The sequence below is a fragment of the Cetorhinus maximus genome, chromosome 27 (genome assembly GCF_964194155.1).
Source record: "Cetorhinus maximus chromosome 27, sCetMax3.hap1.1, whole genome shotgun sequence".
NCBI classification, from domain to species: Eukaryota; Metazoa; Chordata; class Chondrichthyes; order Lamniformes; family Cetorhinidae; genus Cetorhinus; species Cetorhinus maximus.
The window spans coordinates 28,506,299-28,525,911 of NC_135905.1; the positions used below are offsets into that span (position 1 = coordinate 28,506,299).

Below are 19,613 nucleotides of genomic sequence, written 5' to 3' on the forward strand. Positions count from 1 at the left end.
AAAAAACTTTGAAATGTGAAATATTGGATTTTACTAATTCTACATTAAAATACTCAGCACAAAAAAACTTGAGAAAATTATTCCCTGAAAGGTTATCAAAATGCTCAGAAAGAGCATTAATATAGCGCAGGAAGAATAAACAAAGGATCATGTTAATAAAGAAAGGTCAGTGACAGTGCCATACATGTGTACAGAGAGAACACACCCAGGAGACTTCAGGACAACAGAAACAGCAATTCATCTGTTTGGAGAGGATAAAATATTAGGCTGTTGCAAACATTCATCACTACACGTACGACAATGCGAGGAGCAACAAATACAGGAATTCACTGGTGGGGAAAATTAATTTGTGATTTACACATTAACAATATACATAGATAAATTATAGTACCTACAGGAAAAACTTTAATGGAATCTACTTCCTAATTGCTGTTGTTCCTGTAAAAATGCTCAACAATTATCTTAAAACAAATGCGTTAAAAGTCTGTTTAAAAAAGGAATTCAGTGCGAGCACAAGTGAATAATGCCAGTGAGAAAATAAACCTTAAATTGTCAAGGCTGCTTTTTTCCACAAAAATCAACTCTTCTCAAAAAAAAATGCCGGTTAAAATCTGGTGCCTACACATTAGTATTGCGTAAGTATCCTATTCCCAAATAATTATTTTAAAATATTGACCGAGGTCTTCCGGTTAGTGTCGGAGAGGGTGCGTCCGACATGAACTCCGATTGAAACTGCCCACCTACCATTTTACACTGGAGCCTTTGCACCTTCCGATGCGAGCTCCAGCAGGGATGCACACAGCAAATTATCAGACGTAATTTCAGCGCAGCCAGGCCCCCTTTTCTCATTATGCCCCATTTCTAATCAGGTTCGCTCTTAGCTAAAAGGTTGGCATGTCCCTTAAGGTCTGTCTTCAGTTCATTGACTTACATTGTTTTAAATGGAGCTGTCAACCTCTGAAATGGCAGAGCATCACCCCACTGGCAGTGCTATCCCCCCACCATCCTGACAGTGTTCACCTCCCCTCCCCACCCCAGAAACCCCCCCTTCCCTCACTCTTGACAATGTTAGCGCCCCCCTCACCCAAAAAATTGTTCACACCCCTCCCTCGACAGTGTTCACCACCCTCAACAATGTTCACACCCTGCCTCACCCCACAAAATGATCAACCCCCACTCACGCACTCTCCAACGATGCTGACTCTTCCAACATCGACCAGACAGCAGCCAGGAATTCTGGAAGGTGAGTCAGGAGAGGGGGTGAGCACTGTCTGGAGGAGGTGGAGGTGAGCACTATCTGGGGTGCAGGAAAGCATAAGCACTATTCCGTGGCACAGCAGGGGGGGTAAGCACTGTCCAGTGGCTGGGGTGGTGGCGAACATTACCAGAGGGAGATGAACATTGCAGTGGGTCTGGAGTGCTTCATACTCCAGCTGACTTACTTTTATTGGTTTATACCCGCTGTGAAAAGCTCTAAGCAAATCTGTGTAAAAAATAGGGTAAGTATAGCGCAAACAGATTCGGGGCCATCTTATCCCACTGTCGCTGGAATCACAGAGCAGTCTGGGCAGGATAAAAACTTCCCATATAAGTACCGCAGATGTGCGTACGTTGGGACATCTCAGGGTCCTGAGGCACATCTGTGACATAAGTTGAGTCAAAGGCCTCTCCTCATATCAGAAGATTTGGGCCATTAAAATTTAGGGCAGCACATACCTCCATTTCCAATTGGTTGTCAACAAATACCAGAGGCACAGATTTATTATTACAGGGGAAGAACAGATGTACTTTGATGGCTCACTGTATTTATCCCATGTGCTGACTGTACAGACCAGGAAGGTTCTAAGTTCAATCCTCAGTCTGTTTTGAGTTGGCTGACCTCAGCTGCATGAATAACTGGATGTTAGGGCTTGACAGCTCACATGAGCTATGGAGTGGAAATTTTTTTCCAGGGTTCCTGCTGCAGATTACAATCCAGTGGCCTTTGCTGGAATTACGAATTCTGACAGATGCTATTTGAGAATATGTTTGTTCTTGAACTTTATGTTTTCATAGTTGAACTGCTTACCCACACATGAATAATCTGTTGTCAAGAGGGGCATAAATTCAAAGTCAGAAACAATATCTTGCTATGCTCTAATATTGACCATTCTGAGGGCACCTGGTATATAGAAAACTTAATTCCAGTAAGGAGTCAATGCCTTCCAGAAAGGGAGGGAGAGAATTTTTGGGAATAAGAAATTGGCAAGAAAAAATGTCGAAAAATTAAGAGTATTTTCTCAGTTTATCTAGTCTCTGTGACATTAACAAGTCAAGGAGTCACTGCTGGTAACTGAGCAGAGTCTGCAACCTCAAGGACTTGAGGTGGGTTGGGAACGTTTCAATATCTTGTAGCACTGGAAATGGCTCCACCAATCCATCTCTTGTCCTTTCCCATCTTCTGCAGTGTTTCAGTCATTTGTTTAGTGACTTAGCCGAATCTTGTTTCATCAGCAACTGAAATAAATTGGCAACATTTTTGAGAACATCCGCCCGATTATTACAAAAGATGAGAAACAGAATGGAGACAAATTTATTTTTATCCTTTAGGTTATATTGTCCTGTAATGAGACCATGTGCTCTCTTCCGAACCTATATTCCACTTCTTGAAGGTTTCCCCGGATCATGCACTTGGGCTCCAGAAGATAAGAGTGGGGTGGACAGTTTGCTATCGGGCTTGCACCTAGCTGTGTGTTCAGACGCCTTCTAGTGCTTAATAGCTGAGATCATGAAGACATTAAGGTGGAGGCTTGAATTACATGTTGCTGTACTGCGTGACCAAGAACTCGAAAGGTTGTTGGTAGAGCCTGCATCAAGTATTATGATGAGGAACTTTGTCCACTGTAGAAACAGTATTAGTTACATCAAATAAACAGAAACATTACAACCACAAAAAGTTTACCTGGAAATGAACTTTAGTTGATTGCTGGGAGATTTCATCTACTATATATTATATGCAGGTCTTACACAAGATTTTGCAAGTAGATCCCAAAGTGATTCACCACCATTTACCTTCTCTTACATAAAATAAGATGCATATTAGGTCAGTGTGGTGTCCCAGAAACTATTTCTTTCTACGAACCTGGAGCCAATCAGTTACAATGACAACTATATAACACGCATGGCAATATGGTGTTACTAACCTTCCCATCGTATCGTTTCACTATAAACTGGTCCAGACCCTGATCTGAGAGAGAAAGAGGGAGAAAGAGAGACTGGGTTATGATTAAATATCACCACGCAAATCTCCAACAGCTTGGTGTTAATTTATTCATTCAGATCCTTGGCTAATCATACACCTGTTGACGGCTTTGCAGACATAATTCTGATTGAAAATTCATTTCAAAACCTTTCACTTTATAACAAATGATTTCAAAAAGTAAAATCTGCAAGTAGTTTTAACTTGTCAGGCTATAACAATATTTTTATCAGAACATTTACCATCAAAAGATCGCCCAGAGCATTGCTCCTGGTATGTTAGATGATGCATTGTTTTCAGGATAGAAGTATTATTGCCATGTAATGCACAATGTATTCTACCAATGAAGTGGGAATGTGTGCTTTAAAACTACTAAGTATCTTATTAAAAATGTTATTAAGCAAACAAAGGCTGAGTTTAACCATTGTTTAGGGTATCAAGACACAAAATTCATAATAAAGAGTGAATGTCACAAAAGCAGTAATAACATACAAAATATCCCGGAGTCACAGAAAACCAACATAATCCAACAACAATCACATGTTCATAAGAAAATTTAGAAATTCTTACAGTATCTGAGTGCCATGAAAGCAGACTGAAAGAACTCTCAAGCTGTAGTATTAAAACATGGCAGATGATTAAGTAAATTTGACCTTCCTCTCACAATGTGCTAATAATTCAGAAGCAGGGCATTTACATACTAGTTTGTCCATTTTATTTGCATAATTTTCTCAGAAGCTTGTGTCTCTGTGAATCCATTATTTAAAGCAAGATGATGGCAGAGGGAGTATGCTCAGTATTAGAAACTAAGAATTTAGAAACATAAAAGTGTCAACTTGCTCAGTTGATAGAATCCTTGTCTTAGCGTCAGAAGGCTATGGACTCACACACCACTCCAAGACTTAAAGCACAGGAAGGCTAAGAGGAGATCTGATTGAGGTATTTAAGGTCATGAAGGGTTTGAATAGATTAAATAAGAGAAAAGATTTTCAATGGCTAAGGGTGTAACCATAAGAGGGCACAGATTTAAGGTGATTGGCAAAAGAACCAGATGCCACAGGAGGAGAATTGTTTTATGCAATGATTAGTTAGGATTTAGAAACCCACCCACCCACTGGTGCAGACAAGCCAGTGTGCATCAATGCTGGTCCCCAGCCTGGGTAAATGGAGAGGGTTAGCAGCAGGAAGGGCATTTGACTGTAAAAACACCTGTCCAAATCCAAAGAAAAAAAATGATGGATGATATGAAGGAGTGATCAACCAGCATTGTGGCAACCCCATGTAACATGGGAAAAGCTAAAAGAGAAAGGTAGGATTTAGGATTCCGAAGAAGAATCATTTTGAACTCGAAACATTACCCCTGTTTTTCTCTCCGCAGATGCTACCGGACCTGCTGAGTTCTTCCAGCATTTTATTTTTTTCTTCAGGAATTAGAATGCTTAATTGGGTGCTAGATACAGGTTCAGTAATAGCCTTCAACAGTCTTAAAAGAGAAAAGTTGCAGGTATTTGAGAAAGGGATGGTGAGTAGGATGGTGTATTGCTCTTCAAAAGAGCCAGCATGGATGTGATGGGCTGAATGGCCTCCTTTGGTGCTGTACTATTCCAGTTTGAGCACATGTTGTAGGCTAGTGCAGTACCTGTGCAGTATCAAAACAGTGTTAGACTGTCACAGGAGCCACCTTTCAGAAGATATATTATGCTAAGGCTCTGTCTACCATTCTTAGATGGACACACCAGGAAAAAAGCAGAAAGGCTGTTCTGTTTCCAATAACCTGGCCTCCTCCATGAGCAAGAGCTGGGATTTATAACCAGCTATAAATCTTCCAGAATCAATTAATCTCTAACTTCAGGATATGGCTACTTTGACCATTTCCCTGCAGGCAATACTTGAGCAGCAACCAGTGTAAACAAAGCTCTACACCAGAGCAGTTTAACCATCAAAACTGTGCTCCAGACCCCAGGCCAGCCATTGACAATACAACGGGAAATAAACTGAACTTAAGACTGCTGATATAATGGCTAACATTGACTGCAAGCAGAATTCAAACCAAAAGTTGGAATCAAACCAAGACTTATCAACATTCCACAAACTAAAGAACCAAATAAATTCAAAGATCAAAGACTTGTTGATGAACAGAACCCTCTATTAATTACCACTACCCTCATAAATAAAATTTATTTCACCTTACTGTTCACTAGTCTAAAAAGCATATGAACACGCTTGATTGTTTGTACTCCTTTGCCAGAATGAAAAACAGTGCAAGATATTTCATTCTGCGGCAAACATAAAACATCACTTACCTGCAGACAAACTCCCCAGGGTATTAGCATGACAGTAACTGAACACATCCCCACATTAAATTGGATTTTGGTTCTAGGCAAAAGTTTCTAGATGCAATTTTCCATTTCAGTATACTTGACTGAAGAATTTGCATCTTACTCTCTGACAGCAAAGGACAAAGGTTTAAAGGGACTTTTTTTAGAAAAAAAGGATGTTGTTGCAGTTTAGAGTAACTCATTGCTCTGCAGCAATGGTTGGAGATATCTATCTATGCCCCAATTACAATTTTCTGGGTGTCCAAAAGTACAGAGGGCATGTAGACTAAATATTGCCGTATTAAAAGCGAATGAAAGATGTAGCCTTACGTTTAACTGTTTACGAATTGTATGATCTTCCAGTTGGTGCACCTGGTGAAGTACAGGCAGTAAGAAAAAACACTGCCTGTACTGCAAATCCGATAACAGGTTAGGGGCAGGAAGAGATTTTTTAAAAATTCATTTCTGGGACATGGGCATCTCTGGCTAGGTCAGCATTTATTGCCCATTCCTAATTGCCCTCGAGAAGGTGGTGGTGAGCTGCTTTCTTGAGCCATTGCAGTCCATGTGGTGTAGGTACACCCACAGTGCTGTTAGGGAGGGAGTTCCAGGATTTTGACCCAGCGACAATGAAGGAACGGCAGTATATTTCCAAGTTAGGATGGTGAGTGGCTTGGAGGGGGACTTCCAGGTGGTGGTGTTCCCATGTGTCTGCTACCCTTGTCCTTCTAGGTGGTAGCAGTCGTGGGTTTGGAAGGTATTGTCTAAGGAGGCTTGGTGAGTTCCTGCAGTGCATCTTATAGGTGGCACACACTGTTGCTACTGTGCATCGGTGGTGATGGGAATGAATGTTTGTGGATGAGGTGCCAATCAGATGGGTTGCTTTGTCATGGATTGTGTCAAGCTTCTTGAGTGTTGTGGGAGCTGCACTCATCCAGGCAAGTGAAGAGTATTCCATCACACTCCTGACTTGTGCCTTGTAGATACTTTGAACTTCTTTCCACAACCACACTGACATGGCTGTCAGTTTCTCCCCCATCCCACAGATGACCCACTCAGGCACAGCCATCCATAGCCTGAGTGCTAATGTCAAAATTAGAATTCAAACTTGGTGCCTGCAGACTGGGCAGTAGACTAATGTAGATCCTTTAAAACTATGGGAAGAACATTTAACTAAAAGTTAATTCACTGAATTAATTGCTAATTGAACTACAATTTTTCACTCACTCTCTGGCTGCTTTTCATTTGGCGTAATCGACCGAACAAAATCTTGGGGTGTCATGAACACTTCAGAATCTCCATTCTCATTGATGATCTTCAATGTTGCGAAGTATCGGAAGATTTTGTCTGGTGTGGAGTAAGCCCGAATACGGTTCTCATATTCCATTACCTGAAAAGAAAAGGAAAGATGAATTGTAATCGAGAGCTCCTCTCATTTGTTATGGCAGGGGAAGTTCGCTGTAGAACAATGAAAGCACAGTGCTCCAGCAAATTCTCAATACAAAACAATTCATCCTTGGTTTGAATGTGGGTTCATAGAGAATGAAAAGAAACATCCCTATGATTTTAGACTGATGAGATAGATATTTCAGTCAGAGCTGCTGCCATACAAACGTTTGCACTACAGTCCTCTCAATAACAATAACTTCAGTAACAGCAATGCAGGTACTAACCCATTTATTTTAAATTTAGTAATTGAATTTCTGCAATAATTTAGTATATTTGTTGCAGTAAATGTAGTATATATGTTGACCGTTAGTACAGCAACCATGTTAAATTTAACATCTACTTCTATGGATTCATCACAGTTCGAAATGTCACATTTTAAAAAATCTCCAGTCATTTCATGCTACTTTCTTGTTGCCTTGAGTCACAGATTTACAAGCATCCATCAATGTGCAAACTTTGATCAGCAACAGTAATTAATCAGTAACTGCGCTCGAATCATAAGTGCAAATAGTGTTTGTGGCTTTAAAGAGTCTGGTCATATTGAATATAATATCACCTGAGCAACAGAACAAAGCACTGCATACTACATGGTATAAGACTCCTGTCATTGCAAACATCATTCTCTCATACATGTGAACAACGCCATGGGCAATCTGCAATTATAATGCAATCTTGTTGCAAGGGAATTCTTGAAGCATTCTGCAGATAACATCGCAGTTTCAATTCTATTGTTTATTAAACAAGTGTGGACCAAATACAGATTTAAAAAGAACACTTTTTTCTTCACTTTTACTTCCAAAATCATGATATATGCCTATATTCCCAATGTTAGCAGCTCTTTATCTCCCTCACTGCAACACATTCCACCATTTACAATTTGATTTGATTTTCCACAACAGCTATTTCCAGAACTAAAAGAAATAAAAGTGGTGTTGAATATTTTCTACCTTTTCTGACATCAGGGGTTGAAAACTGTAGCTGTGAAGAGACGTGCACGACACTGGGACTATTTTCACCGCAGTGGAGCGATCAAAGAAATCAAATGGAGGTTTCTAAAGTGCCTTGGCCAATATTTATTCCTCAACTAGCAACACTAACACAGGTTGTCTGATCAATATTGTATTGCTGTTTGTGGAACCTTGCTGGATGGAAATTGGCTGCTGCATTCCCTACATTAATATAGTGACAACGTTTCAAAGAAAAGCACTTCATTGGTTGTAAAGTGTTTTGGGACATCCTGAAATTGTGAAAGGTGCTATAGAAATGCAAGTTCTTTCTTGCTGTAGAGGGTTTCAATAGGATGGAGAGAGGAAAAAACTATTTTCTCTGGTTGGGGTGTCAATGGCACAGAGCCACTCATGTTAAAACGATGTTATCAAAAGAGCAGGGATAAAGATGGGGAGAATTTTCTTCATGCAGAACATGAATAGAGATTGGGGACACATTGTTATAGGGAGTAGTTGAGGTGAAGACCATTTTGTCTTTTAAGGAAAAATTGGATAAATATTTGAAGCAGAGGATGAAACAGAGCCATGGGGAGAAAGCAGGTCTGTAGGATTGGTTTTGAATTTATCTAGCAAAGAACTAACACGTACAAGATGGGCCAAATGGCTGAATTCTCTGCTGTAAACTATGCTTTTATGTGGACACCGGTTTTTATACCTGCCCCTTCACTTCCTCCCTCCTCACCGTCCAAGGGCCCAAACACTCCTTTCAGGTGAAGCAGCACTTCACTAGCACCTCCTTCAATTTGGTCTTCTGCATTTGCTGCTCCCAATGCGGTTTCCTCTACATTGGGGAGACCAAATGCAGACTGGGTGACCGCTTTGCGGAACACATCCGGTCTGTCCGCAAGGATGACCCAGGTCTTCCTGTTGCTTGCCATTTCAACACACCATCCTGCTCTCATGTCCACATGTCCGTCCTTGGCCTGCTGCAATGTTCTAGTGAAGCCCAACGCAAACTGGAGGAATAGCATCTCATCATCCGATTAGGCACTTCACAGCCTTCTGGACTTGACATGGAGTTCAACAACTTCAGACCATGAACACGCATCCTCTATCTTCACCCCTTTTTTAATCTCTTTTTTCAAAGTTCATTTTTATTTTTTATCCACCTATTTTAATTTTTATTCATTGTTTCATCCCCTTTTTTATCCCATTTTCTATCCTTTTTTCCCCCACCACCGCCCCCAATAGGGCTATCTGTTACTTGTTCCATGTTGTTCTTTCACAGAGTGCTTACCCTTGTTCTTCTATTATCACATTCTGCTTTCTTACCTTTATGCCACTATCAGCACCTTTTTTAGCCCTTGCCACTACCATTAACACTTCCTTTGTCCCTTTGTTCATGACATCTTTGTCAATCTCTCCTTTGCCCCCACCTATCGCTGACCTTCTATCCAGCTTCACCTGCTCCACCTCCCTTAAACGGTATAAATTTCATCACAATTCTGCTTCTTTTTAGCTCTGAAGAAGGGTCATACGGACTTGAAACGTTAACTCCGTTTCTCTCTCCACAGATGCTGCTAGACCTGCTGAGTTTTTCCAGCATTTTCTGATTTGTTTCAGGGATGTGTGGGACTTCAGTTATGTAGCGAGACTGGAGAAGCTGGGGTTGTTATCCTTGAGAAGGTGAGAAAACATTTAATATAATCATGAATGGTTTTGCTCGGGTAAGTAAGCAGAAACAGTTTCCAGAAGTATGGTCCCAAGAGGACACAGATGTGAGATAATTGATGGAAGAGCCAGAGGCAACAAAGGGAAATTATTTTTAAAATATGGATCTGGAGGCTTGGAAGAGATTGCTAAGTTTGTGGCATTTAAAATTGCATGAAAGTGATACCGCAATGTAATCTTAGATCACATCACAAATTAATTAGTGCTATCACTGGAGAGGACACTTGCAATAATTCACTTCTAAAATATAGAGCAATTTGCATTTGAATGGGAATCCCAATTTTAATCCCAATTTAAGCAGATTCAAGCACATGGCTTTATAGGAGGATGCTTGCAGCACTTTTATCTAAGTCATTTGCAAATTTAGGTCCCTTTACATGTCAACTGTGCTTTTAGGTGCATCAATCATTGATGGCATCAATGAAAGCACAATGAAGTGGTTAATCCTGACCTTTAAATTGAGGACAGTTCATTGTTGGTTGCATATTTGTAGGGTAAGTGTTATCTTAGGGATATAAAACAGTGATTTGAGTGTAGTGATAACAGCACACCCCTGACTAAACAGTAGGGGAAAAAATGCTGCAAAGTATGTGTTTGGATATTGGATGAGGACAGCATCAGGTTTGGCTTCAAAAATCAATAGCCTGTTTACATTGACTGTCTAGACTCATACATGAGCAATGGCCACTTAGGAGAGAGCAGACACTTGGCATCTATGCAACTGCATCATAATGCAGGACCTGTAGGGTAGGGAAGCTAGATAATCTGGGTTATTGTTAATTCTGATATTCCAATTTTACCAGAATGATCCAACCAGACAGATGTACCTTCCGATCTCTGAAGCCTTGCCTCTTCTTCTTCTTTTCAATCTGTGCATCCTCTTCCTGTGATTTCACAGCCTTCTCATCACCCTGTTCCTCCTTAACCCCAAAACAGTCAGGTCTGGGTGTGCGTTTCACTGAGGAAGCTCCCTCTGCATATGCTCTGTCAAGGAAAGGCAAAGAGTAAAAAGTTTAAGCATTTTTGTACAGGATGCATTTATAATATCAACCTTTTTTGGGTAGACATTGGGGGAAGTACATCAAACAAAAGGCTGTTTCATCTTTAAACTTCCCTGCAAGCATTTTTAGTGCTGGGCCATTGCAACAATTCCATCACCACTTTTGGAAACATGCCCATATGGTCATTCTGATATATTAAAAAATGTGTTCGATCTACAGATTCCCAAATGCGCACCCGTTCTACCAGCTGTAAAGGGCAAGAGTCTTTGAACACTCCTCCTATTTTAACAGGAGGCCCGTTTCTCTCGACAGCTGTTGACAAGAGCTATTTTCATATAAGCACAGTCTGAACTTGGATTCTGGGAGATCTGTGTTGGTAAAGCTGTTCAAATTCAAAGCCCTTGTGAGCCTCCATTCTTCTTTCCACTACAACCTTCTCCAAGCCTTATACTCCCTTCCACCGTGTGACTCTGGCCTTCTGTGCACCACCCTCCCCTTTGCTCCACCAGCATTTGCAAAGCCTTCAGCCCCACTCTCTGGAATTCCCTCACCAACCTCTTTGCCTTTACTTTTCTTTCTATCTCTAAACACCTTTTTAAAACACCCATTTTCAATCCAAGGTGTTGGTCATCTCTCTTAATTCTCCCACCACTGCATGACATCTATTTTATTTTACATTTCTCCTCTAGTACGTTTTGGAACATTTCCCTACATTAAGGCCCATAAAGTAATTTATTGCTGTTCTAAACTACTATTCTTCATGAGATGATAAACTTTGTTCTAGTAGGTACATGAATTTGTGCAGTTTTTTTTGCTGAAAAACTCCACAATGGGACAGCAGAGGCAAGAGAATTGGGGCTAATGCATTGCATTCTAAGCCCATCACGACTAGCTCTCCCTTTGAGACCTGTACTATACTGGAAGTATGGAATTGGTGAATTTGCTTTCACATTTCTTGTCTCCCAAGGACCAATTGTAGACTTCAGATTTAAATGCTAAACCCACCTGCTCCTGCTTGTAAGTTAAAAGGAATCAATTCCACTCCCAGCATATTTTCAGATAAGAGAGCAAACTAAATCCTGAGAGACCCCAATACATACACAGTATTCACAGACATGCATCATTCCCATTGAAGATAAGAGACACTGGACTCTTCATTGCAACAGAGATCCAATAATAGGAGATCCAATAAAAGTGTTCAAAATCATCACACATTTTGAGAAGGTAAATGTTTCCATTATTCAATAAGTTGGCAAATAGAAGGCATAATAAGTTTATTACCAAAAGAGAAAAGGGATGGATTAAAATAATTTTGTTTTAAATCGAGAGTTGCCAGAACATAGATGAGCTAGTATAAAATTGGAAGCAGAGCCAATAATAGCTGTTAAAAAGAGAGTGAGTAAGTACTCAGTGTAGGAAGAGACAGAAACATAAGCAGTTAGCACTTTCAGAGAGTGACAATAGGCACGATGGCTGAATGGTTTCCTTCTGTGCTACAAGATTCTAAAACAAACAAACAAACAAACAAACAAACAATCAGATCTTCTTATCGTGTCCATGGACAGTCTATACATGGCCCAGCCAGAACTGGACACATTTTTGTGCCTTGTTGTTGAATTCGGCAAGATCTGCAAACAGTGCAGGGTTCCTCTAGCGATAGGCATTGCAGGAGATGTTGCATAGTCTGTGGCTCAGTTCCATATTCACAAGTTGTTGGGCTGGTTGTATATCCCCATTTGCTTAGTGACACCTTTGAACGGCCTACACCAGTCCGAAGTCTGTTAAGGCACTTCCAGGTTGCCCAGTTGCAATTAGCTCCTGGGGGAAGGCTTTCATCCGGTAGAATTTCCATTTCCATCGCCGGGTTTTGTCCGAGACTGGCGAGCCGGTCTTTCCACAAGGCGATGCGGGCTTCAGATGGGGTTGATTGTAATGGAACAACACTGTTCATGAAGCTCTTCCTTGACTTTAGGCAGCTGGGTGTAGGTGTATGACCATGATGTTTGATGGAGTCGCTCTTTCTTGCTGGCTACTGTTCTTCTTATATCAGGGGGAGCGATACCCGCCAGGATATATAGGCTGTTGGTGTTTGTTGGTTTTAAACAGCCTGTGATAAGTCGGCAGCTTGCATTCAGAACGGCATCCATCTTCTTAGCATGAGTAGATCTTTCCCATGCAGGGCAGGCGTATTCAGCAGTGGAATAGCAAAGAGCAAGTGCACTGGTTCGTGATGTTTTCGAGCTTGCTCCCCATTCTGTGTTAGTGAGCTTATTCAGGATGTTGTTTCGTGTGCTCACTTTTGCCTTTGTCTTTTCGATGTGGTTCTTGAAGGTGAGGCATCTGTCAATGGTGACTCCTAAGTAGGTAGGGTGCTCGCAATGCGTCAGTGTTGCTCCACACCAGGTTACTTTCAGATAATAAAAACAGATTTGTATCATCAGTTGAACCCACTTTTACACTGACTAGTTGGGCGCCAGGGCTACTGGTCCCTGACACGCAGCTAGTGGAAACACCAAGGACTGGTCAAATTCACTGCATCTGACAGCCAAAATACATGGTTCTTTACCTGAAGTGAAGTCGGGCAAAGACAGCAGTGACCACTGCACTCTGGTTTTGCACTTTCTGCTTGCAGCAGTCCAGCAATTGCTGATGTCATTCAAAAAAATCACTGCTACTTGGAAATTGTGGCAAGTGGCACAGATAATGCACTTCGCATTAAAATGTGTACTTTCACTATAAACTTAGCTGATGGAGGAAGGTGTCTCAGCCTACTTCGCACATGGCTCCACAGTTGAACTGTAATGTAAATACAACCTCAAGCCCAGCACCAAGCCACTCTGGGAGAAAAGTGGGAAGCAAATATTACATAATAGAATGAATAATGAAAATTAGCAGACAGCATAAGAAAGGTGGCAGTAAGAAAGCTGTTCAGAAACTCATTACTTCTCATCTCTCAGTGGCTCTTTCAAGGTAATACGAATTTCTGTATCCACAAATATAAAAATAAAACTCTTTTCAAAAGCCAAGCAACAAATTTCTCTTGGAGTAGCTATAACTCATAAAACAAAGAACATGCAGTTTCTTCCCAACACCTCTGCATAATTATTAGTTAAATCAAAGAGAGCCTGAGCCAAAGGATTAACAGTATACCTTCTCTTTTTCTAATTAACTAAGAGGCAAGACTTTTTGCTACCTCTCATTTGTTAAATCACTTCTTGAAGCCAGGCTTCACCAAGTTTATCATTGGTATTGATGCTACTATTGTGTGACCTGCATGTCATGAGCCAATGGCACTAGAGTGTTACAAACACAGTTATAAATTGTAATTAGGACAGAGCAGAAAGCTATTTGTAGAAACAAAGCACATTTAGACTTGGTTCATATCTTGGAAATCATATTAAATTGGAAATTGCTTCTGTCAGGTGCCATGGTGGTTAGATTCAATGCTTTGATTTTATGCAAAGCAAACACAATTACACTTGTTCAACAAAAGGTTTCATGTTATGCAAAGCAGGAGAAATAATTTAAATCTGATTTAATATATTGCAAAATGTCAGCTCCGAATACACTGGACAAAAATCTGTCTTCTCCCACGTGGGTCAGCATACTGGAGCATCACAATGTTGTAACAGCTCTGTGCAGGGGCTCGTGTTTTACCCGAGATCCCTCACAACCCTCCCTCAGCCATACTCGGTACCATTCCTCACTTCTGAGCCAAATCATAGTTTTTATATTTTGTAGAAAAATGTAATGGAGAAAAACAAAATAAAAAGCAGCAGTCAGAAGAAACTTCTCACTCATTAGAATATAGGATGTGTTTTCTTTTAAAACAGGTGTTACCATAGAAGCTACAATCCCAACAGTTCAGGTTGATGTTTATCCTCCATATTAGCAGTAGGGCTAATGCCACTTTCCCGGGCCACATTGGTTTGTCTCTCCTTCTATCAGCTACCCAACTTCATCTTTAGGGATGACATGAGGCAGCATGTTTCACGGGGTGGGGGGGGTGAGGGCGGACGGATTGCAAACCCGCACCCGCACCCCCACCCCCACCAATCCCCTGGAAACAAAGCCGGTGTGGAGCCGACCCATTCCACAGAGCCATAATGTGCTGTGGGTGGGTTAATGGATCCCAGTGCAAGGTAAGTTTGGGGTCTTGGGCAAGGAGGGCTTGGACAGTTTAGGGACGGTGGGTGTAGGGAGCTGGGAGTGGTGGGTTTTAGAGAGCAGATGCATAGGAAAAGTGGGTACTAGCTTAAGGTGGGGGCTACTCCCCCCCCCACCGATGCACAGAGGGCACCCCCAGAAGACAGTTTCCTTCCTGCCCTTTAAAACAGTTTCTTAAAAAAGTGGCCTGCCCACGGCAACTGTATTATGGCATGGGCAGCGTTTTAATCGGGGTCAGTTGGTTGGTTAACAAGCTCAATTGGCACTTGGTTATTTATATAAATGTGGCGAGCGGGCTGCCGATTTTGGTATTATGGAGTGAGCTTGGGAGTGGCCAGGAAGGTGGGGTGGGCACCTGCTCTATTTTACATGCCACCCTGCTGAAAACAGACCCAGCGGGGGCACATGGTCTCCTCATTAATACGGATTGTGTATTCTAAAGGCTCATAACCCTCTCTCCTAAATAGATTAATCTTAAATCTATATCTCTCCTTTTCACTGAAAAAAGTCTACTTCCAGCCACCCTGTCCCATCCCTTCATCATTTTAGCCACCCCTACCAAATCACTCCAAACTGAAGCTGCGTCAATCATCGTGATGGTTAGAATGTGGAACTCACTGCCCTAAGCCATTGTTGAAACCCAGTCAAGACATTAAATAAAATAATACCTAAGTGTCTGTGGTCAGCCGACAATTTAAATCAAATTGCGAATTTGAGAACATGGGCATTAGATTCCCCAAAAAAATAGATTTACTGCCATTGAAACATAAAATGCTGGAACACACAACAGGTCAGGCAACACCCGTGAAAAGAGAAACGGAGTTCGCATTTCAGGTCACTGCTCTATCTGATCATATTTCCTATTTCAGGCATCTGCAGTATTTTGCTTTTGTTTGAGATTTAATACCACCACGTGAAATAAAACTTCTATTAGGTTACAACCAGAAGCAAGTTGTTCATAATGAAAGGCTGCCTTTATTTACTATCAATCATTATGTCCCTGCTAAACTTTAGGTAACTTAGGTGCAGTGAAGCAGGCCCAGTGAACAGCACAGTCTCCCAATTAGCTGGCAAGGGAACCAGGATTTCAAAGAAGCCCCTTAGTAATTTGCAACAGCAATGCTCTTTACTATGAGATTTAACTAGTTTTTGTCTTGGTGTATTTAGGAGGAGAGTTATGAAACAAAAATAAAAATAGCTGGAAAAACTCAGCAGGTCTGACAGCATCTGCGGAGAGGAACGCAGTTAACGTTTTGAGTCCGTCTGACTCTTCATCAGATTTCCAGCATCCGCAGTATTTTGCTTTTATATAGGAGAGTTATGAATATTTGTATAATGAGGCAAATTCAAACAAGAATTATTCAATGCAGTGCCTTTAATAACTCCCTAAATTGAAACAGGATAATTGTTTTTAAAATTTGTTTAGGATAAAGGACAGGAAGCACAGAATTTCAAGCTTTTTTTAAATGCTGGATCAAGTCACGTGGAAATTTAAGCTGCACTAACTGAAGGTTTATTTTGGCAGCGTAAAAAGACATGCAATCATAAATTATGGAAGTACCAAGTGAACACCACAACATTTCTTCCTTCATACTAGTCCTGAAAATACTTGGAAGTAATGTCACTGTTATTCTGAGGTAAATACAGAAGTTATTCTGTACACAGCGATGAGATGATGGCTCAGTTCGTCTTTCTGTGATATGGGTTTCGGGTTTTTGTTCTGTTTGTCAGTTTTGCCATGGCATGACTGAGTCTTAACAGAGAACTGTAGTCCTGCTATCTTATATAGGGTTTCCTCCAACATTCAGCAGATGTGGGAAATCCTATTTTGGGTGGCCCGAAATGATATCTTAATTTAAAAAAAAAAAATCTGTCAGCAAAATCATTCATGAATCGCCTGCTGCTTGGGGAAGGGACATAGTAGGTTGAGAGAAACAGTTAAGCCTAAATAAAATGCTTCCTTGTAAACTTCTGCTTTGGCTTTCAACACTTCCTTTTAAGCTACTATTGATTTGGAACACAGAACACCAATGCTGCTCTCGCAATATATCATGAGCTGAGAGAGATCAGCCTCTGTGAACAGAAGCCTTTTACACAAGGTCACAGCTACCTTAAATGTATGAAAGGTCTTTAATCTCTCAATGTTTGGAAGGAATCAATTATGACAGTGTGGGCAAATGCTTTAAGGGAAAAGTTAGATAAATAAATGAGGGGGAATGGAATAGAAGAATACAATGATAGGGTGAGATAAAAGTAGAGTGGGAGAGGCTCATATGGTGCATAAATATAACGTTGCTGGGCAGCATGGTCTGTTTCTGTGCTATAAAATTCTACAGAAAAAAGTAGTTTGTTAACTTTCCCTTTCCTTTAGGCATTACACCAATCTTCATCCCGACGTACCACCTTATCAGTGGGTGCCATAAAGGAACATTGCAGAAGAAAAACTGCAGTCTGTCTTTCAAAGATAACCCACTAATGCACTCATCTGCTATGACAGAACACCCCAAACATAGGGCAGGAGGCGGAGATTGACAGAAATATGCTGAATCCTCAGTTTTTATGTTTTTGCTAATTAACTGCTTTGCAGTTGCTCGTAAACTGATATTTTGAGAGTGCAGTTGCTGTGTGTGGTATTAGTTTTTAACACATTCATACAAAGCCCACAACCTCCACCACCTAAAAGGACATGGGAACATTACTTTCCAGTCCACATCCACATCCCCACTCAGCCAAATATTGCCATTCCTTTTTTGTCACAGAGTCAAAATCCTGAAACTCGCCATCCAACAGAATTGTAGGAGTACCTCCATCATAAGGGTTCAAGAAGGCCCCCCCACTACCACTTTAAGGGCAATAGGGATGGGCAATAAGTGCCAGCTTTGCCAATGATACCCATGTCTAGAGAATGGATTAAAAAAAACATTGCTTTCCTTCCAAAATGCAATGTTCATTTTATGAAGTTAGAACAGGGTCTCTTGATTTTTTGCCAACAGGTTCAAGCCGCCCCAAAAGTCTGAAAACCACTGGTTAAAAAGAACTGCTAAGAGCAGAATTTTTGCAAAGTGATTATTTATGTAGACACAGATGATACACAGTGAAACTGTTTCCATCACAAAAACTGCTAACCTTCAACAAGGTTGATGAAGCAGCTTTTGAAGAAATGAAGTGATAATTCATTAAAATATTAAAAATATTTGTGTTGGCACTGACAATTTAACGTAATGTTCCAAACACAGATAAGTTGTGAAATATTAAACAGACATCACGGAAACTTTGAAGTATTTTGAATAGAATAACCAGTCAACGAATCTGAATTCTAAGCCTGGCTGAGAAAATCAATATGCTTTCATTGCAATTTATCATGGATGGTTATTACAATATACAATGATGCTACATACAATCTCACCAAGTTGCTCCACAAGCAATCTGCACCTGCCTCTGTCACACTGCAGTGATCAAATCCTATACAGCTGAAATTGATAATGAAGTTCCAGTCAATGGGCAATAGTTCAAATCCCAATTCCCTCACCATTATCCAAATGCATTACAGAACACATATGTCAACAACCCAGATATTAATGATCTTCATAAAGGAAGTAACATTAAATTCCTTTCCAGGACATCTGCGGATTTCAATACATGAACACAGCTTCTATGAAGCCTGGTGATGCAGTGGATTAGGATACAGGCCTTTTGTCTCTGGGTTCACGACAGGCCCAGGTTAACGGGATGAGTCCTCTGTCTGTGAAAGACCTCTGAAAACATGTTGAGCTATCTCTTTCTATTGCAGGGAGATACAGCACAAGAGAGAACGTGACAGAAAGACACTGACAAACATACACGCCCACACATTTAGTGTGAGTTTCTTTCTCAGCTAACTCTCAGCACTCTTAGCTAGAAGGGCAAGAGAGGTTAGTTTTGCCTGACAAAATCAACCCAGCTGTTGAAAAGGTTTTGCGAATTACCGAAATAAATGCTTTGGTTGTCCAAATGCACAGACAATAAAAATTGTTTTAAAATAACTACAACTTTGCTTAAGGAGATTAAAAATTTGTTCCAACATTCAGCGTGCCATGTAGTTGTAGCTCAGTGTGGTGTTAAAAGCCCAAAATTTCATCACAGATTCAATGAACTGTACAAAGTGATCAAAATCATAATCCAAACTCCTGTGAGAACTGAAATGTGAAGACACAAGTGCACAGTAGAGGCTATAAACACTTCCTTTTCAGACAGTGGGGAAAGAATTATACATGATTAGATATAAGTACATAGTCAATGTATAGTTATTAAGGGATTTTATTCTTTGTTTTATTCTGGTTTCTCTTTAGTGCCCTTGACCTGTCTCAAATAGACATGAATGTCAGATATGTGCAATATGGGGAGATGCTGAAATTGAAAATTTATACAATCGATATTTCTGGAGATTGCAACAATTTCAGCTCCCCCACATAGTAACAGTCCAGAAATTGTGAGCAAATGAGTTAAACTGTGTTGTATCAAATAACTCAGCTGGTATTCTATGTGATATAGCAAAAAACAATTGAACAATTGCTTCACTCGTTTGGGGGTCTGTGATTTGACTTAAATACACATCTTTAAAAGGCCTGTTGAACTCTGGACTCCACTGAAAACATGTGCTTATAAATTCTTAAACCAGTTTTTTTTAATCAACAGGATACTGGATTAAGTATTAGCTTAAGCATTTTCTATCAACCAAATACGAAAAATTTACCATTCAAGCAGTGTTTCACAACTATATTAC

The 19,613-nt window shown here is 40.6% G+C and overlaps 1 protein-coding gene across 6 annotated transcripts in view; it reads right to left on the reverse strand.

Moving 5' to 3' along the window:
• The window catches only part of micu1 (mitochondrial calcium uptake 1), a 99,503-nt gene that overhangs the window by 38,205 nt on the left and 41,685 nt on the right, over positions 1-19,613 (reverse strand). For all 6 annotated transcript variants that reach the window (XM_078530950.1, XM_078530946.1, XM_078530948.1 and 3 more), the window contains exons 4-6: positions 10,511-10,667; positions 6,784-6,946; positions 3,183-3,226 (exon numbers count right to left, since the gene is read on the reverse strand). In XM_078530950.1, the coding sequence (XP_078387076.1) occupies positions 3,183-3,226; positions 6,784-6,946; positions 10,511-10,667 (364 nt within the window). The remainder of the gene's footprint in view (positions 1-3,182; positions 3,227-6,783; positions 6,947-10,510; positions 10,668-19,613) is intronic.